The sequence below is a fragment of the Macrosteles quadrilineatus genome, unplaced genomic scaffold, assembly GCF_028750875.1.
Source record: "Macrosteles quadrilineatus isolate MER2022 unplaced genomic scaffold, UCM_ALF_1.0 Scaffold_9__3_contigs__length_116548681, whole genome shotgun sequence".
Taxonomy (NCBI): domain Eukaryota; kingdom Metazoa; phylum Arthropoda; class Insecta; order Hemiptera; family Cicadellidae; genus Macrosteles; species Macrosteles quadrilineatus.
Genome location: NW_026542602.1, coordinates 76,506,244 through 76,524,687, shown reverse-complemented (window position 1 = coordinate 76,524,687; position 18,444 = coordinate 76,506,244). Strand labels below are relative to the sequence as shown.

Below are 18,444 nucleotides of genomic sequence, written 5' to 3'. Positions count from 1 at the left end.
GTTATAGTAAAGACTGTAAAAATTGCATATAATGTCATACACAGTTATAGATACACAGTTATAGGCACAGTTATAGGTATTGCAAGAGATTAAAATCCTAAAACAACTGATTTTAGCTAATAAATGAAAAGAATTAAAAATCCATAAACTCAAGTCAAACAATATCACAATTATTAGGTACCCGAAAAGGAACTCTTAATGTATAGAAAATTATATTAAATCAAGAGAAAAGAAAGTTAAATGCTAATTTGGCAACATAAGCAGACAGCAGAGACATTATAGTGCCCTAATTAGCAACACAACTCAATGTTTTTATACTGTAAGTCAATGTTTTTGAAACTGTAGGGTCTTTTTCTCGGAAGGAAGGGTAGTAGAATGTAAACAAAAAACCATGAATCACTCTCACAGCCGGGCCCGGGGACACTCAAGGTTACAGACCCTCCCCCTCCCCTCCCCTCCCATCTTACACAACCCGAGCCAGGCCCGGGGACACTCAAGGTCATAGACCCTCCCCCTCCCACGGCCCTATTACGCCACCCGGTTGTTCCAATTGCTGACAAAATACAAGTAACAAAACAAGGAAGTAGAGACAAAAAGATATATTTTATTTATTCAAAAATATAAAACTGTTACAGATAATTTCCAAAGAAATTAATTCATGGTAGTTTGTGTCTTGTAAATATTGTATTGGATCTTAGAAATATGTTTTTTGAAACTCAATCAAACTTAAGAAAAAAATAATTTTACTGATGAAAACTTTCATAAAATTATAAAATATTTAGGCCTAACCTCTTTGTAGACTTGTTGATACTTGATACTTAAAAAAAAAATTAAATGGTGACCATAAAATGCCGAACCAGACGATCAGAAGTGTTGTTTTGTTTTGTTACTGAATGACAAAAAGGACAATAGGAAAATAAAAGAACAAGATACAGATCTGTACACTATATCAGATATTTCTTTTGTTTATAATTTATTATGTTAATAAAATACTAAAATATAATTTAAACTAGGTATGGAATAAACAATAAATAATTAAACTGGTACCTCTGGATAAATAGTCTTTCTTTTGACTTCGTTTTCTTTGCACTGTTGCGTCACGGCTTTTGTTTTGTCAGTCAGTAGACGACTGGTTCTGGCTAGTGACAGTAAGGCAATAATTGCTCTGTTGTGTCTTTGTTCTTAAACGTGAGCAAACTTAATATTTAATTCTAATTTTAACATTTTAATTCCTCTGTAATAATGTATATAAGAGTGTTTCTTTGAAAATTACTTATTATAACTTTAAAAATAGCCTAATAATTATTTTTTTTGGCCCGACCCGATCTTGGCCCGAACAAATCTCTGACCCGACCCGGTCTCTCGGGCCTTCCGCTGGCCCGACCCGACCCGAAAAAATCGGGGACCCGCAGACCCCTAGTTTATACCAACCACTAAATATAAAATATTACTAACAAATCTGACATCTGTTCTGAATGAGAAACCTCAAGACACAAACATACAGCTGAGTGAATCCAGAAATTTTGAGTCAAATCACAATCCGAATCATAGCTGTACAGATATTATCAAACCGGGTAGATCCGAATTTTTTAGTTAGTCCCAAGTTTAATCCAGGTCAAATCTGAATCTCAAATTTACAGCTGTTATCGAATCCGAATTTAAAAATCAATTCCGAGTTGAATCCAAATCTCAAATTTACAGATGTATCAAAATTTTTAAATCTGTTCTAAATCGAACCTGGATCTAGGCTACAATTTTTTGTGATGGACTACCGATTTGTGTACCTAGACTAAAACATAGGCCTGTTCAACTCAAGTGTTAATTCTCCATATAGACCTAAGTCTGTATGACTACCATAAGTTAACAACTCACACTGTGAGGATAAGTTTACTGATAGCCAAGATGTGACGTATGCCTAAAGCCTAACACTAAGTTATACTATGGTCAGGTTTCTAACATGAACCAGGCAATAGCAAATCAGAGTACACAAGTAAATTTGAATATTCAATCAAATATCGATCGAGTTAGAAACAGTAGATTTAATCTTGAATCTGAATCGAATCTCTAAAAACTAGAGGTGTGCGGATATCCGAAAAATCGGGTCGGATTCGGTTAGGTTCGGATATCCGTATCCGAACCGGGCCCAAATTTGATATCCAACACTATCCGTTATGTATCCGACTTTTTCGGATAGACAATATATTTTGACGTTTTGGACAGAAAACTAAATCTCCATAGCCACCATTAGTTTCCCAGGACAAAATTACAGCAATACGTTTCCAACGACCTAACAGCAAACGGCAAAGAAGCCGTATGATGCAATACTGATAACTAGTTTAGTCGTTATCGGCTGTTTTGCTTTACGATTAGATTCGTCGTGAACGGACAGACATAAAGCAGAAAAGAACTGTCTCGCTCCTGATACTAGGGGTGCTGTGTAATAGTTTTTTTTACAGTACTGTTTCAAAGTAGAAAAATCTAGCCTACTACTGTGATGTTACATAAACTATAGATTTAATGTTTCCCGAATAAAAGTCAGAATAGAAACAATAGAAAGGCAACACAATAGAAGGGTGGGAGGGGTTGGGCAATGACCTCGAAAGGAGCGCGGGTAGTGAGTCAAGTAGGGTAGTAGGACCGGAGGGGGAAGGGGTGGGTAAGACCTTGAAGCTATATATAGACTTGCACTACTTCCCTAAACCTAAAGGACTGGCCGGCGAGTGGTATTCCAATCACAGGACAAGATACGTTGTTTTTTGGGTATTCATTGCCCGGTTTGACTTTGGATTGTCTTACTGTGTAGAAACTTTGAATAATAAAAAATAAAGTTAGAACTAACCACGATTATTTAGCATTGATTGTGTACATATTAAATTATTAAACTATAGGGACCATGGATATATACAAACTTTTGTCGTGATTTTAATTTCAACATCAAAATACAATATTGCACAATCGTGATATTTTAGGTCATTGACCTTTATTATGCATCCGGTATTGCTGTTTCAGAAGAGAAGCACGTTGATAAATTATAAATCGATATTCCCGTGGTTAAAAAGAATTATTTTATAAACCTATAAAACAAAATCATAAAATCTTACATAAAGATAACAATAACGGAAATTTGTAAAAAGGGTATAAAGATAACAACGCCGTTATTCTTTCTCTTTGTTCTTCTATTTCTTGGGTTTCCCTTCATCACGCATTCAACAAGTTGCCATGGTTACTAATCACCCATGTCGTTATCAGCTGTTGTGACATAGTGCACAGCAGGGGGGTAAAACTAGAAAATCAGTTAATTTTTACCTATTATTTAATTACCAATGAATGTACTACTTTATTGGTATTTGATACTGTATTAATAATCGGTCAAAATGGCCGATTTTTGTCAAATTTTACACCAAATTTATTGAAATTTCAAGGTGAATAAATAAAACAATTATTACCAAATATTTGTATTCATTTAAAAGATTGATTTGTGGTATTGGGTTCCCCACTGAGTGCAGCCGAGCGGCACTAATGAGGGTCGGACCTTCTTGGGGGTAAACAATATACGGCTTATCAGACCCTCCCCTCCCCCGTGGTCTGGAGAAAGCTTGTAAACAAACTATTGCACAAGCGTGACTTGACATTGGGCTGCTTCAACTATAATTTTGTCAAATGAACTGTGATGTTTCAAAATCAAAAACAATAATTTGGGACCATACTGCTTAACAATAATGGACTGCAATTATTGTTGAACATACAATCCATTTTTAACAAACTAAGATTATACGATTCAAATACAATTATAAAAATTATCTTGGTATTTTACTTGGGGTAATGAAGTTATGTAGGCTAGTGTAATTCTCGGTTCATCAAGGTTCTACTGAATTATGTTTGGCAGTGAATAAGTGTAGAATGCAATTTATAAATTCAGGCCAATAATCCGTTCCAAAAACGTAAGAAAATACAATGTGAAAATAAACTTGAGATCGAACTCTTTGGCTTGTGAGAACCAGGAAACAAGATAAAACATAACCTCAAGTAAACTAGCCCAAACGTTTGACATCAGTCCTGCTGAGCTTAGGTGTTGTGTGAAGATTTCGGCTGCTAGTGTACTTAATTCAAGTAACCAACTTTTGAAAATAAATGTTGTGAATTGTGATTTTCAAGAGAGAGAAAACTGTGGACTTGGCTAATTTGAAATTCTATAGTTCAAAATCGCCATTTAAGTTTATTTACACAGCTTTACATTGTTTTATAGGTTAAAAATACATATGCAGCTTATTATTAACCGCGCTGAACTATCCAAATCTGAAAATATCCGAATCCGAACCTCCCAATATCCGATCCGATCCGAACCGAGCCTCAACTATCCGATCCGAATCCGATCCAAAATGAAATTTCACTATCCGCACACCTCTACTAAAAACATAATCTGATACAGCCAAATACTCACCTACTTATCATATACATATCAATTATAAATTGTCAGTGTTACGTTACTGAAAAGGGTAATAAGTCAACTTATGTTTTTACCTTTAAGGATTCTTTCAAACGGAGATGCTTTGAATCCTCCCTTGAAGTTGATCTCAAAAGTGTTGAGATTGACATCCACCAAATGTGACACTTCCTTGATGTCCAACTCTCTGTACTTGGACCAATTTTCACTGCCAGGCAGGTCTCTTTTGTTGATCCGTTTCTTTATCACCCTTTCCTCAAATAGAAGGGCTTCATAAGCGTTTAAAGCGCTCTCGGCTTTGCATAAAACACACCTGTAAACAAATGTATATAAAATTGCTGAATGCCCAACAATGACAATTATTTTTAAAATTATCACATAATTTCATTGCAGTAATGCTTGGTTTAGATAATAGTATTGATACGCTCATTCAACCACAAATAAACACTATGGGTATTTTTGTAGGCGATCTGAAGATTTGAAGAACCTATAATGGAAATAAATTGGGTTTGTTTCGCAACTTAAAGATCTACTTGGAGACCAAGATATTTTTGTTAAGTTTTTTTGTCATTTACTTTTGCCAACACTTGATGAATTCCCATAATTTAAGACTACTGGATTTGAAACATTCTCATCTTCTTGTAAAGACACCTAGCCTATATACAATAATTTGTAATATTTTCATTTTTTTAAATTTCCAAATTGGAAGGTTAACTTAATGCTAAAGGAGAATATAAAGTTTGAACAACAATGCACTGTTTGAGGGGCTCTTTCAATTATTTTCCATTTGAATGAAAAATTTGCTTCAACTGGTTCATTTAGGTGGGATGACTACTTAAGAAATGAAAAGTCAATGGTGAGGTAAGGTCAAGGTGACTCTATTTTATTTAGGGATGGACAAGACTGCATTTTAAGTTTGAGACGAGATTCTATTTTCTCATCATAATTCAAGATTAGATTGTAGATTTCATTACTATTGGGAATTATTCGTCTGCACAGTTTTACAATGGTTAATAAATAACAATAAAATACTATTAAAAAAACAACTAAAGTGAAATAACTAATTATTTATTACAAAGGTCAATAAAAAAAGAGTGTACAAAGTAACAAAAGCTTACAGGAACTTAAATAGTTATAAAAATCTTAAATGAGAAAAAAATCAAATGAAAATAAGACACATTTAATGTAAAACTGCAACTCACAACAGTCACAAACTGTAAGAATTGTAGTACAGCACTAAAACCTCCTTTATCCGGTATTCATTTATACGTGATTCTGGTTTATCCACAAGGGTTTTGCTTCATAAAATAAAAACGATTGGCCTACTTAAAGCAAAAATTTACATACGCAGAGAATAAATTTGCAAAGAACGCATTTGCAAAGGAAACGCAACAACGCACCCCTGCATTGCGGTTATTGCATAGACTTACTGAAGGCAATTTTTTAAATCTCGTCTTGAAAAAGTCTTGGAGCAAAGTTAATCTTGCTCAAACAAAATAGATAATTTCTAATTCGCAAAATTTGAGATCTGTCCATCCCCAATATAATTGTAACAAATACTTTATGTAAAGTAGGTGGTGTCGCACAGTAAAGGTTTGAGAATAGTCCACGATGAGTAATTACACAAGTACGGCCAACCCGACCTACCTAGTTCGATTCCTCATGGTAGCGGCCTGAGGCAGGTGACAGCACAGAGCCTCTGATGCCATGACGTCAATATCAGCCATGCGGAGACCCTTCATTGCGTTGCACACTTCCAGTCTCACACGATCCATATCCGCCAGCCACTTGGCTAGCTCTAGCCTCACCATGTACAGCGATTTGAGCCTGCCAGAAGCCAACATTACTGGATGTAGTAGAATGCCTTATTCCCTTCATGGGAAATACACTAATAACGAGACAACAGCAGAGTTGACAGGGCTCTGTTTTTTTAGTTAAAATTTAAATATAGTTTAGCTGTAAGAAAAAAGGGATTCTAAGGAATGGAAATATACAGTCTGTTTCATTCTTAAGCAAATGTTCCTGATTAAATCCATCCAGCTACCAGTTTTAATTTGGTATCTTGCACAGAAGATCTTCAAGGTCAACATGAAGGATCCATCATTCTAAAGTATCACAAGACTAGGTGACTATATTACTGTAATATTCATTGATGTAGGCCTATTTAATAGTCTCCATAATATAAAATCCATGAATAGTGAGAAAATGAGGATTTAAAAAGTCATAAAACTGGTGTTGTCTAGTTTTTTTTTTAAAGAATTTGACAATTAATTTTCAGCCTTCACTTGCCCGTCCACACAGACATTAGGCCTATGTGTGGAACAAAGCAAAGCAAAGCAAAGAGTGAACTGTACTGATATAAGTGGCAGCACCAGGTGTTGGGAGACTTACTTGTTGGCCAGGTTGTTGGACTGGTTCTTCTGCCGTACGTCTGTATGTTGTATAGCTGCCTTGAGTCTGGTCAGAAGCTCGTCCCTGTCCATGGTCCATTCCAGTGTGTATAGCCACCACTCAGAGTAGCCTACTGTGGCTCCATCTAGGTGAGCTGCAATGTTACCTGCGTGACTGTCCACTCTAGCCTCTGTAGCTGTGATCTGCCATACAGTCACACAATTATCACATACTGACCTAAAATTCAGTTGATCTCAACCCAATAAATAATTTTTTTTTCTAATTCGTTATATTGTGTTACTTAAGTATTACTGGCCTACAATATTATATTTGTGCATTTACTTTTTTACCATAGAGTTTAAACCGTGGTTTTCCCCCCAAATAATGTCAACGCAGTGCTTGTCCCCCCCCCGAGCATTGCAATACTACTGTGTTCTCGTGCCCCGCGATCACAACAACCCATAATTGTGACCTATGATCGTGACAACATCGTGATTGCCCAAGGCACTGGTGTACATGAAAAACAATAAAAATATTTTTTAAGCATAAATAGGCTGTTAACAGCTGTCAAAATAAAACAAACCGATTTGATCAATTACCACTCTTCCATTAGATTGCATTGAAACTATGAACACCTGTAAGGCATAGCTCTTAGTCCCGAAGTAGGGTCATTCCATATGAAATCAACCAATAAAAAATTATTTTCAACCTGACCATCTTGGATTTTGATGAAATTTTGCATACTTGTAGTATTTTGATTCCTGAATCCAAATATGCTTTTTAAAAAAATCTATCTTTTATAGTTTTTGTGATATAAATATTTGAAAACGGTAAAAATTGGCGTTTTTTACCGTGCGCGCAAATCTAAAATGTTGTCTAGGATGAGTTCTATTGGTCCTATCAAGTTGTACAATGGCTCATTTTAAAGAGGATTCAAATGCCTTTAATCTGATACCAAACTCAACCTACTTTAATAAAAAATATTTTTTTTTTTAATTTCAAAATATGTTTTTGAAAAAAAATTTAAGATAGTGTTTTTTGAAAAAATTGAAAATTACATATGTTAAAGAATGTAATCTAGTAAGTACATTATAAAAATTTCAAAATGGGATGATAATGGGATCAGTAGTTATGATAAAAATACTTGACTATAGTTCGCTGTTTCCAAGCATTTTGGCGCATACAGCGTGTAACTAACGTAAATGTATCACTAAATAAAAGTCTATTAATTATATGATTAAAATTAAAAATATCAGCCTATATTTGAATTATGTATGTCATATTTTGCTATATATAAACTAAATCTAGCAAGTAAACAACATTATTCAAGTTAACAAAGTTATTTAAATCCACAAATCAGTTTTCACTATAAATATTTAAATTGTTAAAGTGATAATACATTATTTATACTTATGAGCAGACATTCCTCAAAACTAAATAAATATCATGGAATATTATGTATATGTATCAATAATAAGGTTTCTACAGGATTTAAATAGATTGATCACAGTATATTGTGTGACAAAATTATCAATGCTTTTTTGACATGTCTCTCTCTTGTCCCAAGAGGAAAGACAGACAAACATGGACCAATGGGTTTTGGTCCAGGTTCCTCAGTCTTTTCCAGTTAGTTGTGTTGCAACTATTTACTGTGTAATCAATCTTTAAGTCTCCCTTTTCACTAGGCTGGAGACTCTAGGCAGCCACTAGATCTGTGCAAAATCACATTGTGAAGCACTTTACGTTTACACTATCAGGTTGCAGCGACCCGGTCTTGAGACAAGAGGAAAGACTGACAAACATAAGTTAGACCTGTGTACCTGTCAAACAAATTACAACTTCTCAAGACCGGGTCGCTACTGCCGAGGTGGGTCGCTGCGACCTGATAGTGTAAACGTAAAGTGATAGCAACAATGTGATTTTGCACAGATCTAGTGGCTGACTAGTGTCTCCAGCCTAGTGAAAAGGCAGACTTAAAGATTGATTACAGTAAATCGTTGCAACATAACTGGAAAATACTGAGGAACCTGAGCCAAAACCCATAGGTCCATGTTTGTCTGTCTTTCCTCTCGTGACAAGAGAGAGAGACAAACAAGCATTGATAATTTTGTCACACAATATACTGTGATCAATCTATTTAAATCCTGTAATAACCTTATTATTGATAGCCTACATAGATAATATTCCATGATAATTATTTAGTTTTGGGGAAATGTCTGCTCATAAGTATAAATATCGTATTCTCACTTTAACAATTAAAATTGTTATAGTGAAAACTAATTTGTGGATTTAAATACCACAAACCACAAACCACATTTCTGTATAACTTCTATTTTGATATGTCAAAAATTAATAAAAGTTACGGAGAATTTTCAAAATGTCCGTCCGGTTATTTTTTAACTTTGCAAGGGTATTTTTTAAATACCATAGCAGTCAAATAAAGGAATTGGATTATGGCTGCTAATAATAACTAAAGCTCAAAACATCTGTTTTCATTAGAAAAATCATTTTAAAAAATAACACTTAAAACCCAAGTATTTTTGTTTCATGTCCGGGAAATTTTGCTCCAGAACTAATGGTCGCGACGCCATAAGTAAGGGTCAGCAAATCGGGTAATTTTTTCCTTCTTTTTTTAAGTTATTACTGCTTATAAAGTAATCAAAGCAGGTATTTTCTTAATCCCAGTAAGTCATAAATCATAAACTTACTGGGTTTACTGTAGACATGGAAGTTTGGACGACTTTTTTTTACTAAAAAATTTCAGTGAAAAATAAGTATTTTAAATTTTTTTGTAGAACCATAGTATGCTCTATTAAATATTTTTTTTAAGTAGAGTATTTATCTGGGAATAGAAAATTAAACATTATCATTTAAAGATAAAATTAATATGAAAAAAATAAAATATGAAAAGTGGAAAGTTTGTTCAAAGTAGCCCCCATGTTCAAAGGTTGACGGAAACTCTGTTAACTTGAATAATGTTGTTTATTTGCTAGATTTAGTTTATATTATAGCAAAATATGACATACATTATTAAAATATAGGCAGATATTTTTAATTTTAATCATATAATTAATAGACTCTTATTTAATGATACATTTAGGTTAGTACTTACACGCTGTATGCGCCAAAATGCTTGGAAACAGTGAACCATAGTCAAGTATTTTTATCATAACTGGTGATCCCATTATCATCCCATTTTGAAATTTTTATAATGTACTTACTAGATTACATTCTTTAACATATGTAATTTTCAAATTTTTCAAAAAACACTATCTTAAATTTTTTTTCAAAAACATATTTTGAAATTTAAAAAAAATAATTATTTTTTATTAAAGTAGGTTGAGTTTGGTATCAGATTAAAGGCATTTGAATCCTCTTTAAAATGAGCCATTGTACAACTTGATAGGACCAATAGAACTCATCCTAGACAACATTTTAGATTTGCGCGCACGGTAAAAAACGCCAATTTTTACCATTTTCAAATATTTATATCATAAAAACTATAAAAGATTGATTTTTTTAAAAAGCATATTTGGATTCAGGACTCAAAATTCTACAAGTATGCAAAATTTCATCAAAATCCAAGATGGTCAGGTTGAGAGCCTAGTTGATTTGATATGGAATGACCCAGTAAATGATGATGGGTTTCTGCTCATCTACAGGACTCGACCTTTCTAAGGGTATGTGCAAATGATTATAGATCCATGTTTATACGATTTTTAGAATTGTTTTTACTAAGAAACAAATACTTATACCCTAAAGAAAATGCTTAGGCAAAGTTTCAACCTGACAGGGGATATTTGAGAAGGTTACCGAGATCAAGAATATACCTTTTTTTGTAATTATAATTATAGTGATAACATGTTTAACACTCAATACTAAGACTGAAAGAATTGACTGAAACACAAGAACATAACACATAACACTAGAAGTCGGTTAGAAGTGATCCAGGAAGGATACAATCAACAATTAATTGATGTGTTGAACAAATTATAACACTGTTTGTTGATTTAGAAATTAAATATTGAAACTTTAAGGACAATAGGCAAGATAAAATTCATAATGCTTATACAGCGATGTGTTCAATCCAACACAAGGCTAAGTATTAATAAAACCATTGATAAAACTAACTGAATATGCGTATCCATAGAAACATATATCTTTCATTACAATACACTTAACCCAAAGTAAAGGAAGAACAAAAATTCATAGATGAAAAATAAAATTGTCAACTGTAAGCGTAAGCAATCATTCAAAAGAAGGTATACAAAAGGGGCTGAGCAAACTTCACATACACTGGACAACGTTAGCTGAAATCTGAAACCTTGACTCAGAAACAGCCTCCTGCACAATCTGGTAACCTGCTATTGATGCGAAACACCAAGCCAGGCCTTGCCATGGGTAAGTTTGTATTTATTCAGCAGTATTATGTGTGTAAATGTTCCATTTATATGTGTTGGTGTTATTGTAGTTTTATTTCATTTGGTGTAGAAACTTTTGAATTGATTCTTTGCTAAGTATTTTGCACTAAATTTTTTTGCTCGTAACTTTTGCTCATCAATCAATACCATTGCAAGCCTCTAAGTTTTGAAGGTGCTAAATTTAATATAAGATAAGAACTTTAAACCATTGTAACGTTTTTATTTGTTGGTTACTATAGGACTGCTGAAGGACAATTTAGGAGACCTAAGCTGATAGCCCTACAACCACACTATACCTCGGGCTGGTCCCAACTCTCTTGCAAGATCCCACCATTGCTGCTCTGGGCGATTGTTAATATCTAACCACAAGACCTGGGAAACAAAAGATAAGTACCTCCTTGCTGTATTTCAAATCATAGTTTTTAGAATAACATTTTAGTTGTAAAACCCTGATCAGCAGAAAACCATAATAATCGTCGTATGACAACTGCCTCAATGTGGGTGTTGTCCCGTGTGTAGCAGAGTCGTCTTCAAGTTGCTGGGACCAGTCTCGGGCGATGACAGGCAGCCAGGCAACATTACGCGGTAGCAGTCGTTCTTCCGCAACTAATAATCGACGTATGACAACTGCCCCAATGTGGGTGTTGTCCCGTGTGTTGCAGAGTCGTCTTCAAGTTGCTGGGACCAGTCTCGGGCGATGACAGGCAGCCAGGCAACATTACGCGGTAGCAGTCGTTCTTCCGCACCTAATAATCGACGTATGACAACTGCCCCAATGTGGGTGTTGTCCCGTGTGTTGCAGAGTCGTCTTCAAGTTGCTGGGACCAGTCTCGGGCGATGACAGGCAGCCAGGCAACATTACGCGGTAGCAGTCGTTCTTCTGCACCTAATAATCGACGTATGACAACTGCCCCAATGTGGGTGTTGTCCCGTGTGTAGCAGAGTCGTCATCAAGTTGCTGGGACCAGTCTCGGGCGATGACAGGCAGCCAGGCAACATTGCGCGGCAGCAGTCGTTAATAGTTTTAGTAGTTTTTTTTTTATCTGCATTATGTGGCTGTTATCCAGCCTTTAGATACTTATGTAAAAAGAGCTAACGGTTTTTGTATTGTTTCAGCTCATGGCTAGAAAATGTTTACCAATAGTCCACTGCGAAGGAGAAGACTGAGTGTTTAAACAGAGGAGAAACTGTCGATACGGCTTGACTCAACATAGAAGGCTACATCGGTTTTCCAAATTTGTCCTAAGATGTGGAGAAGAGATGAAGTCTGCAGCCAAGATTTGCTGGTATGCAAGAGAGCAAAAAACATCATTGTATCCTGGTTGATTTGTAGAACATGAGGGTCTTCATATTCCAAGCAAAGGAAAAGTTGCGGTGACAAATCCTTTTACCCAAAGTGATTGCAGTGAACCGAAAGCTAGCACCCAATCCCAAGAGGCTGTAAAGATACAACGGCAGCTACCTAACAAGGCGACAATATTCATTGTGGATTGAACAAGATCACTCCCCAACTGCAGCCAATCACAACAACAACTATGGATGAGATCACAAAATGTTTCAGTTTGTAAATTTAAAGAAAACCAAATAAAATTAAACGACCAGATAAAATTATTATGAACCACTCATTTGTCATATCAATAGAATTTACTTGACACTGGATTAAGATGTACTATTTATAAGTATACCTTTTAATACATTAATAAATTCTTGTCATTTTTTATAACAGCTGACAACAATGAAAGTAGTCGTTTCCCAAGCTCTAATTTAGGGCGAGGGAAAATCGAACAGCTGATTTTCCCTTGCTCTAAATTTACTTTCCCTCGCTCTTGATTAGTTCTCCATTTACGCACTACGCCCCCAAGTGTTTTGTTACGGTTTGATTTAATGATTTGAATCAGCTGTACATATTATTGAGTAATATACGTAGGTTTCCTTTTAGAAGATTTTATTTTATTTTGATGTCCAAACAAATTAATTGAGAAATAAAATAATTGTAATATTACCAAGGTCTGTTATTCTGTGTTTGTGTATTTTTATTTTTGCGTTGTGATGAAAAAGTTTCGTTGATAACTCGTACTGAAAGTTATTTTCCGGCGCTTGCTCCATTATTCCCGTCCTCAGTTTCGCCTCTTACGTGAAATTGGGGTTTCCTGTGTGAGGCCTTTGCCTCACACAAAAACTTGAGCGCGAGCCAGAAAATGCCACTTTCAGTTCTAGTAATGAAATATACTATTTTATCTAGTTTTCATTTATTTTGCCTTTTTCCTTTTTTAATAAAACTGTATGTTAATCATACATCAGACGAACAGCCAGTTATATGCTGCAGGGATAAACTAGAATTAATATAAAATGAAGTCCATTTTAAACAACTACCTATATTATTTCTGAATATGTAATCAATATTGCCATTACAGTATTCACTTATGTCCACTGTAGGCCTACACCTTATAACATATACTGCCACCTACCGGAGCCTCCCGTTTGCCCAAGTAGCGCAGCTCCAATGCTTTGACATCCTCTCTCAGTTTCTCATCCCTCAATGTGGGAGGTACTCCCTCGTACCCACCGTCCAGCACCTCTGCTAGATTGTGCATTGCGTGGATCCTCTAGAAAATGAAAAAAAACAAAAACAAATTAGTAAGACAAAACATATGCCAAACAGAAATCAGCAATAATTCTGTCCAACTGACTTTGTCTACACTTGACAAAGTCACTCAGAAAACCAAATATTGTACTTCCTTCGTCTTCTGTGTGCTTTAAGGCCTGTCTGGTCTTTTTATGAGGTTTACGTAAGCTTATTCCCTTTATTCTACGAGTCACAATCCTAACCTGGAGCTTTTCCTTGAACAAAACGCAATACCTCAACAATAATAGTTCAAACTTTAAACTTTTTTTATTTTTTAGGGTATTTTTTTTTTTCGTAAAGGAATTCTTTTTGCCTTCTTTAATAATGTTAGGAAAAATGCCTGATACAAACGAAGAATTTATCAGATGGAGATGACATACAATTTTGTTGATGTAGGTTTTTACAGCTTTTATTATTGTTACAGGAATTTCATCATGCCCATTGGAGTGTTTATTTTTTAAAGATTGAATGATTTTTTTCCACCTCCAAGTTAGTGATCGGTTTCAGCTCAAATTTTGGCTTTACAAACAAGTCATCGATAAAATAAGCTTTCACATCAGCCGTCACATTCTGATTGTTACAATTTAAATTTAAATCTGTAGACACGTTGCTAAAACAACCATTAAACATATTTGCAATTTTACCAGGGTCTAAAATTGTTTCTGAATTTTGTTTTAAAATTGTATTTTTTAATGGTTTCTTGTCATTTTCCCCAAATTCAGAGTTGATTATATTCCAGGCGGTTTTCTGAATGTTTTGGGAATTTTCAATGTTTTTGGAAATATCTGTTTAGCCTTTTCTTAGTCAGCTGAATATATTGTTTTATCTTTAATTCTTTGGTTATCCATGTACGTTTTTTATTTCTCTTTCTAACCAATATTTTTGGAAAAGCCTGATCAAAATAGAAAAACAAAATTTAAAAAAAAGACATCATACTTTGTTTCTACCCTGGAATTATAGACATCGAACCAAGATATGACTATATGTTAATCGGGAATGTGAGCTATCATCATACAAAATTTCAACCCAAACCGACCAGCAGTTAATGTGTGATTGAACTTCAAACAAACAAACAAACACACAAACTATCACATTTATAATATTAGTATATGCTTCTTGATCTGAAAATTCTCTGGTCTATATGGCAAAATGCTGCATAGGCATACAAACCTTCGAGTCATATTTTTGATGGAATGAACTCTTTGCATATGACTTATATTAGCTAAAAAATCATTTAAGTTTGTGAAAGTAAATACAGTTTTATTGTGATAATTGTAAATGAGAAAGGAATCAAAGGTGTAAATACTGCTTTGCAGATGTGCACATCATTCAATGACAACCTTACCAACCCTTTACACATCACATAAAAAAAAATAGGCTATATAAAGTGAACTCTGTCCAGCCATTAACATCCGATACAAGTACGGTAAATGAAGTAGGGTTGTAGGTTACCTGCAATGAGTCTATCTTGAGCCTCCCGCTGTGTTCCTGCTCCAGATGCAACACGGTACGATAAGCATTCACTGCATCAGCCCACTGGTTCAGTATGATGTGTAGTGCACCTAACAATTCATTGTGGTTAGAATAGGCGGGTAACACAAATAGCAAAGACAAGTGTACTCACTTTATTACTTTTCTTGTAGCAGCGAACAATGGTACTCGTTAAAAAAAAAATCTGAAATATTTTAGCACTTATTCAACCGATCAGAAAATTTTAGATTTATTTAATCTGCAGGTTTTCTGTGGCAAAGGTATTTTAATTTGTATATCTCTATTCAAGAACACATACCCATGCCGTTCAATGTAGCTACCAGTTGTCGCAAAGCTTGTTCAGAGTCCAGCTTAGCATTGGTGACCATCTGAGCAACCAAGTCATCCATCGTCATGGTCTTCTTGAATGACACAAACTTGCCTCTCACAGCCTACAAACAATTACAACTGATCAATCAAATTTGTTTTTTCTGCATAAAAATTAGTTAAAACTTCCTCATAACATATTGTTCTCAATCATTTGTATATGAATATGACTTAATGTAATAATGACTTAATGTACTTAATGTGTATGACTTAATGTATACAGGGTGTTGAAAATGTCTGGAACCAACATTATATCTCGTGAGTGGTTAAAGAAAAACAACTGATATTTTGTGTACGGATATACTATGGTTTTACCTATCTTTTAGTGCCTTATGAAAATTTTTACCACTTATAGGGAACGTCCTGTGGAGGATGCAGTAAAAAGTTTTAACGGAAGCCTATGGTAAATGATACATAATTTTAAAGGCCATTTTTTTCTGAGTAAGGAGCCACAAGTTTCATCTCAAAAGGACCACCCTAGCAAAAATGGCGACTGTTTGAAATTTAAAAAACCACTTATAGGGAACGGAATTTTTAAATTTCAAACGGTCGCCATTTTCGCTAGGGTGGTCCTTTTGAGATGAAACTTGTGGCTCCTTACTCAGAATAAAATGGACTTTAAAATGATGTATCATTTACCATAGGCTTCAAAGAAAACTTTTTAGTGCATCCTCCACAGAACGTTCCCTATAAGTGGTTATTTAAATTTCAAACAGTCGTCATTTTTGCTAGGGTGGTCCTTTTGAGATGAAACTTGTGGCTCCTTACTCAGAAAAAAATGGCCTTTAAAATGATGTATCATTTACCATAGGCTTCCATTTAAACTTATTACTGCATCCTCCACAGGACGTTCCCTATAAGTGGTAAAAAATTTCATAAGGCACCAAAAGATAGGTAAAACCATAGTATATCCGTACACAAAATATCATTTGTTTTTCTTTAACCACTCACCAGATATAATGTTGGTTCCAGACATTTTCAACACCCTGTATATGGTCATGACATAAGGGACACAGAACGAGAACACTATATGTATACCAAATATATTGGAAGTAAACTCTTACTTCTTATTTGAAAATGCTGTCGACAGTGAAATATTCTAATGTTTGTATATAAAGTTTAACGTTTTGTGTCTCTGGTGCCAGATTGGACTCTACCATTTCGGTAAGCTTGATATCCTCACAAAAAATCTTTAAAACCCAGGCCTTATGTCACATCCTTGATTATAACATAAATAATTTTGAAAAAACCCAATACGTTTATACATTTATAAATAGTTATTATCCTAGGTATTGGGTCTGAGGATGATTGATGAGTCCAATTTACTGTCTTGTTAAACAGTAGGCCTAGTCTATAAGTGTAAATGTGTTTCAAGTGTTGGGACCTTTTCCGTTAATTCACTACCACTAGTTTTTAGAGTAATAGATTTATTAGCAACAGAAGTGGTAGTGAATTAAACTTTGGTTAGGTTAGGTTAGTATAGAGTTCAGTATAGTGTTAGAAAAAACCTAACCTAACCTAAGCACATTCCACTAGTGGTAGAATTACACTAAATTATATTCAAAATATATAAAACAACCATTTTATTGAACTAGCTGTGTGCCCGTTCTACGCACGGGGTTGAAACCTTCTTATATTAAGAACAGCAGTTGGTTTGCATATTTTCAGATATGCTGGCAAAACTATTATATATACACCTTCGCAAATACAGTATCTGACAGTTTCAAGCCAAAACAAACGCTTCGCAATTAAATGTCATGTCACCCCATATGTTAGTCCATATGTTAAATCCAATGATTAAACTAAAAAGGCTTTATAGGCCTACTATGAGAAATAGATCTATGAGTCATAGCCCTAAGGTAGGCCTATAGTTGAAAGTTACTTTCCACAATGGTTAAAAGTATTTAAAGTACTACCTCAACCTCACCATTTAACACTTTATTCGGGTTGACATTTTCATTATCAAAGGTGCTCAAATTGTCCTTTTCGTGACACTAAGAAATAAGGACATTAATGCGTTACAAACAGACATACACACAAAAATACAGAACTTAATTAGGGAATTTGTTACGTTTTAAGCATAACAAGTACATATAAAATTAATATTTGAAATCTTTGTCAATGTCATCAAACTTTATCATAACAATTTATATTTGCTTGGACCGAAGATGACGCGAAATGCTGTCGAAATGAATGCTTACTATATGAAATTAAGTACTACAGACGATTTAAATTGGTTTTTTATGACGATTTATGATACAAATTACCAAAATAGGCAATGAACTATTAAAACATAACAACGTAAATCGTAAACAATTCACGATGGTTTGCTAAACAAATGTTTTACTTAAATGAGTTATCATTTTCTTAGCATAAACTAACATTTTGGAATCCAGACACAGGGCCGGTTCTAGGAATTTTTCAGAGTTAAGCGAACACCCGAATCAGCGCCACTTAGAATCCCCCCCACCACCCCACCCACAACCCATGAACATTATTTAACTCTATTTGTGATTTTTTAAGAACTTTTTTATACGTTTAGGTTAGAAGAGTACTTGCAATAAAAGACTAGTGATTATTCGCAGGAATTTAACATTTTTACACTTTTACTCATCGTATAAACTTTAGCAAAACCAAGGCTACACTAAAAAAACAGGCCGTAATGCTCGTCAAGCATGACGTCACGATAGAAGACGGCAATGACG

The 18,444-nt window shown here is 34.6% G+C and overlaps 1 protein-coding gene across 1 annotated transcript in view; it reads right to left on the bottom strand.

Moving 5' to 3' along the window:
* LOC129003062 (E3 ubiquitin-protein ligase SHPRH-like) overlaps positions 1-18,444 on the bottom strand; it is a 41,229-nt gene that overhangs the window by 4,936 nt on the left and 17,849 nt on the right. Inside the window, exons 8-13 of the mRNA XM_054431277.1 lie at positions 15,672-15,804; positions 15,335-15,444; positions 13,725-13,862; positions 6,836-7,038; positions 6,092-6,271; positions 4,522-4,757 (exon numbers count right to left, since the gene is read on the bottom strand). Coding sequence (XP_054287252.1) covers positions 4,522-4,757; positions 6,092-6,271; positions 6,836-7,038; positions 13,725-13,862; positions 15,335-15,444; positions 15,672-15,804 — 1,000 coding nt within the window. The remainder of the gene's footprint in view (positions 1-4,521; positions 4,758-6,091; positions 6,272-6,835; positions 7,039-13,724; positions 13,863-15,334; positions 15,445-15,671; positions 15,805-18,444) is intronic.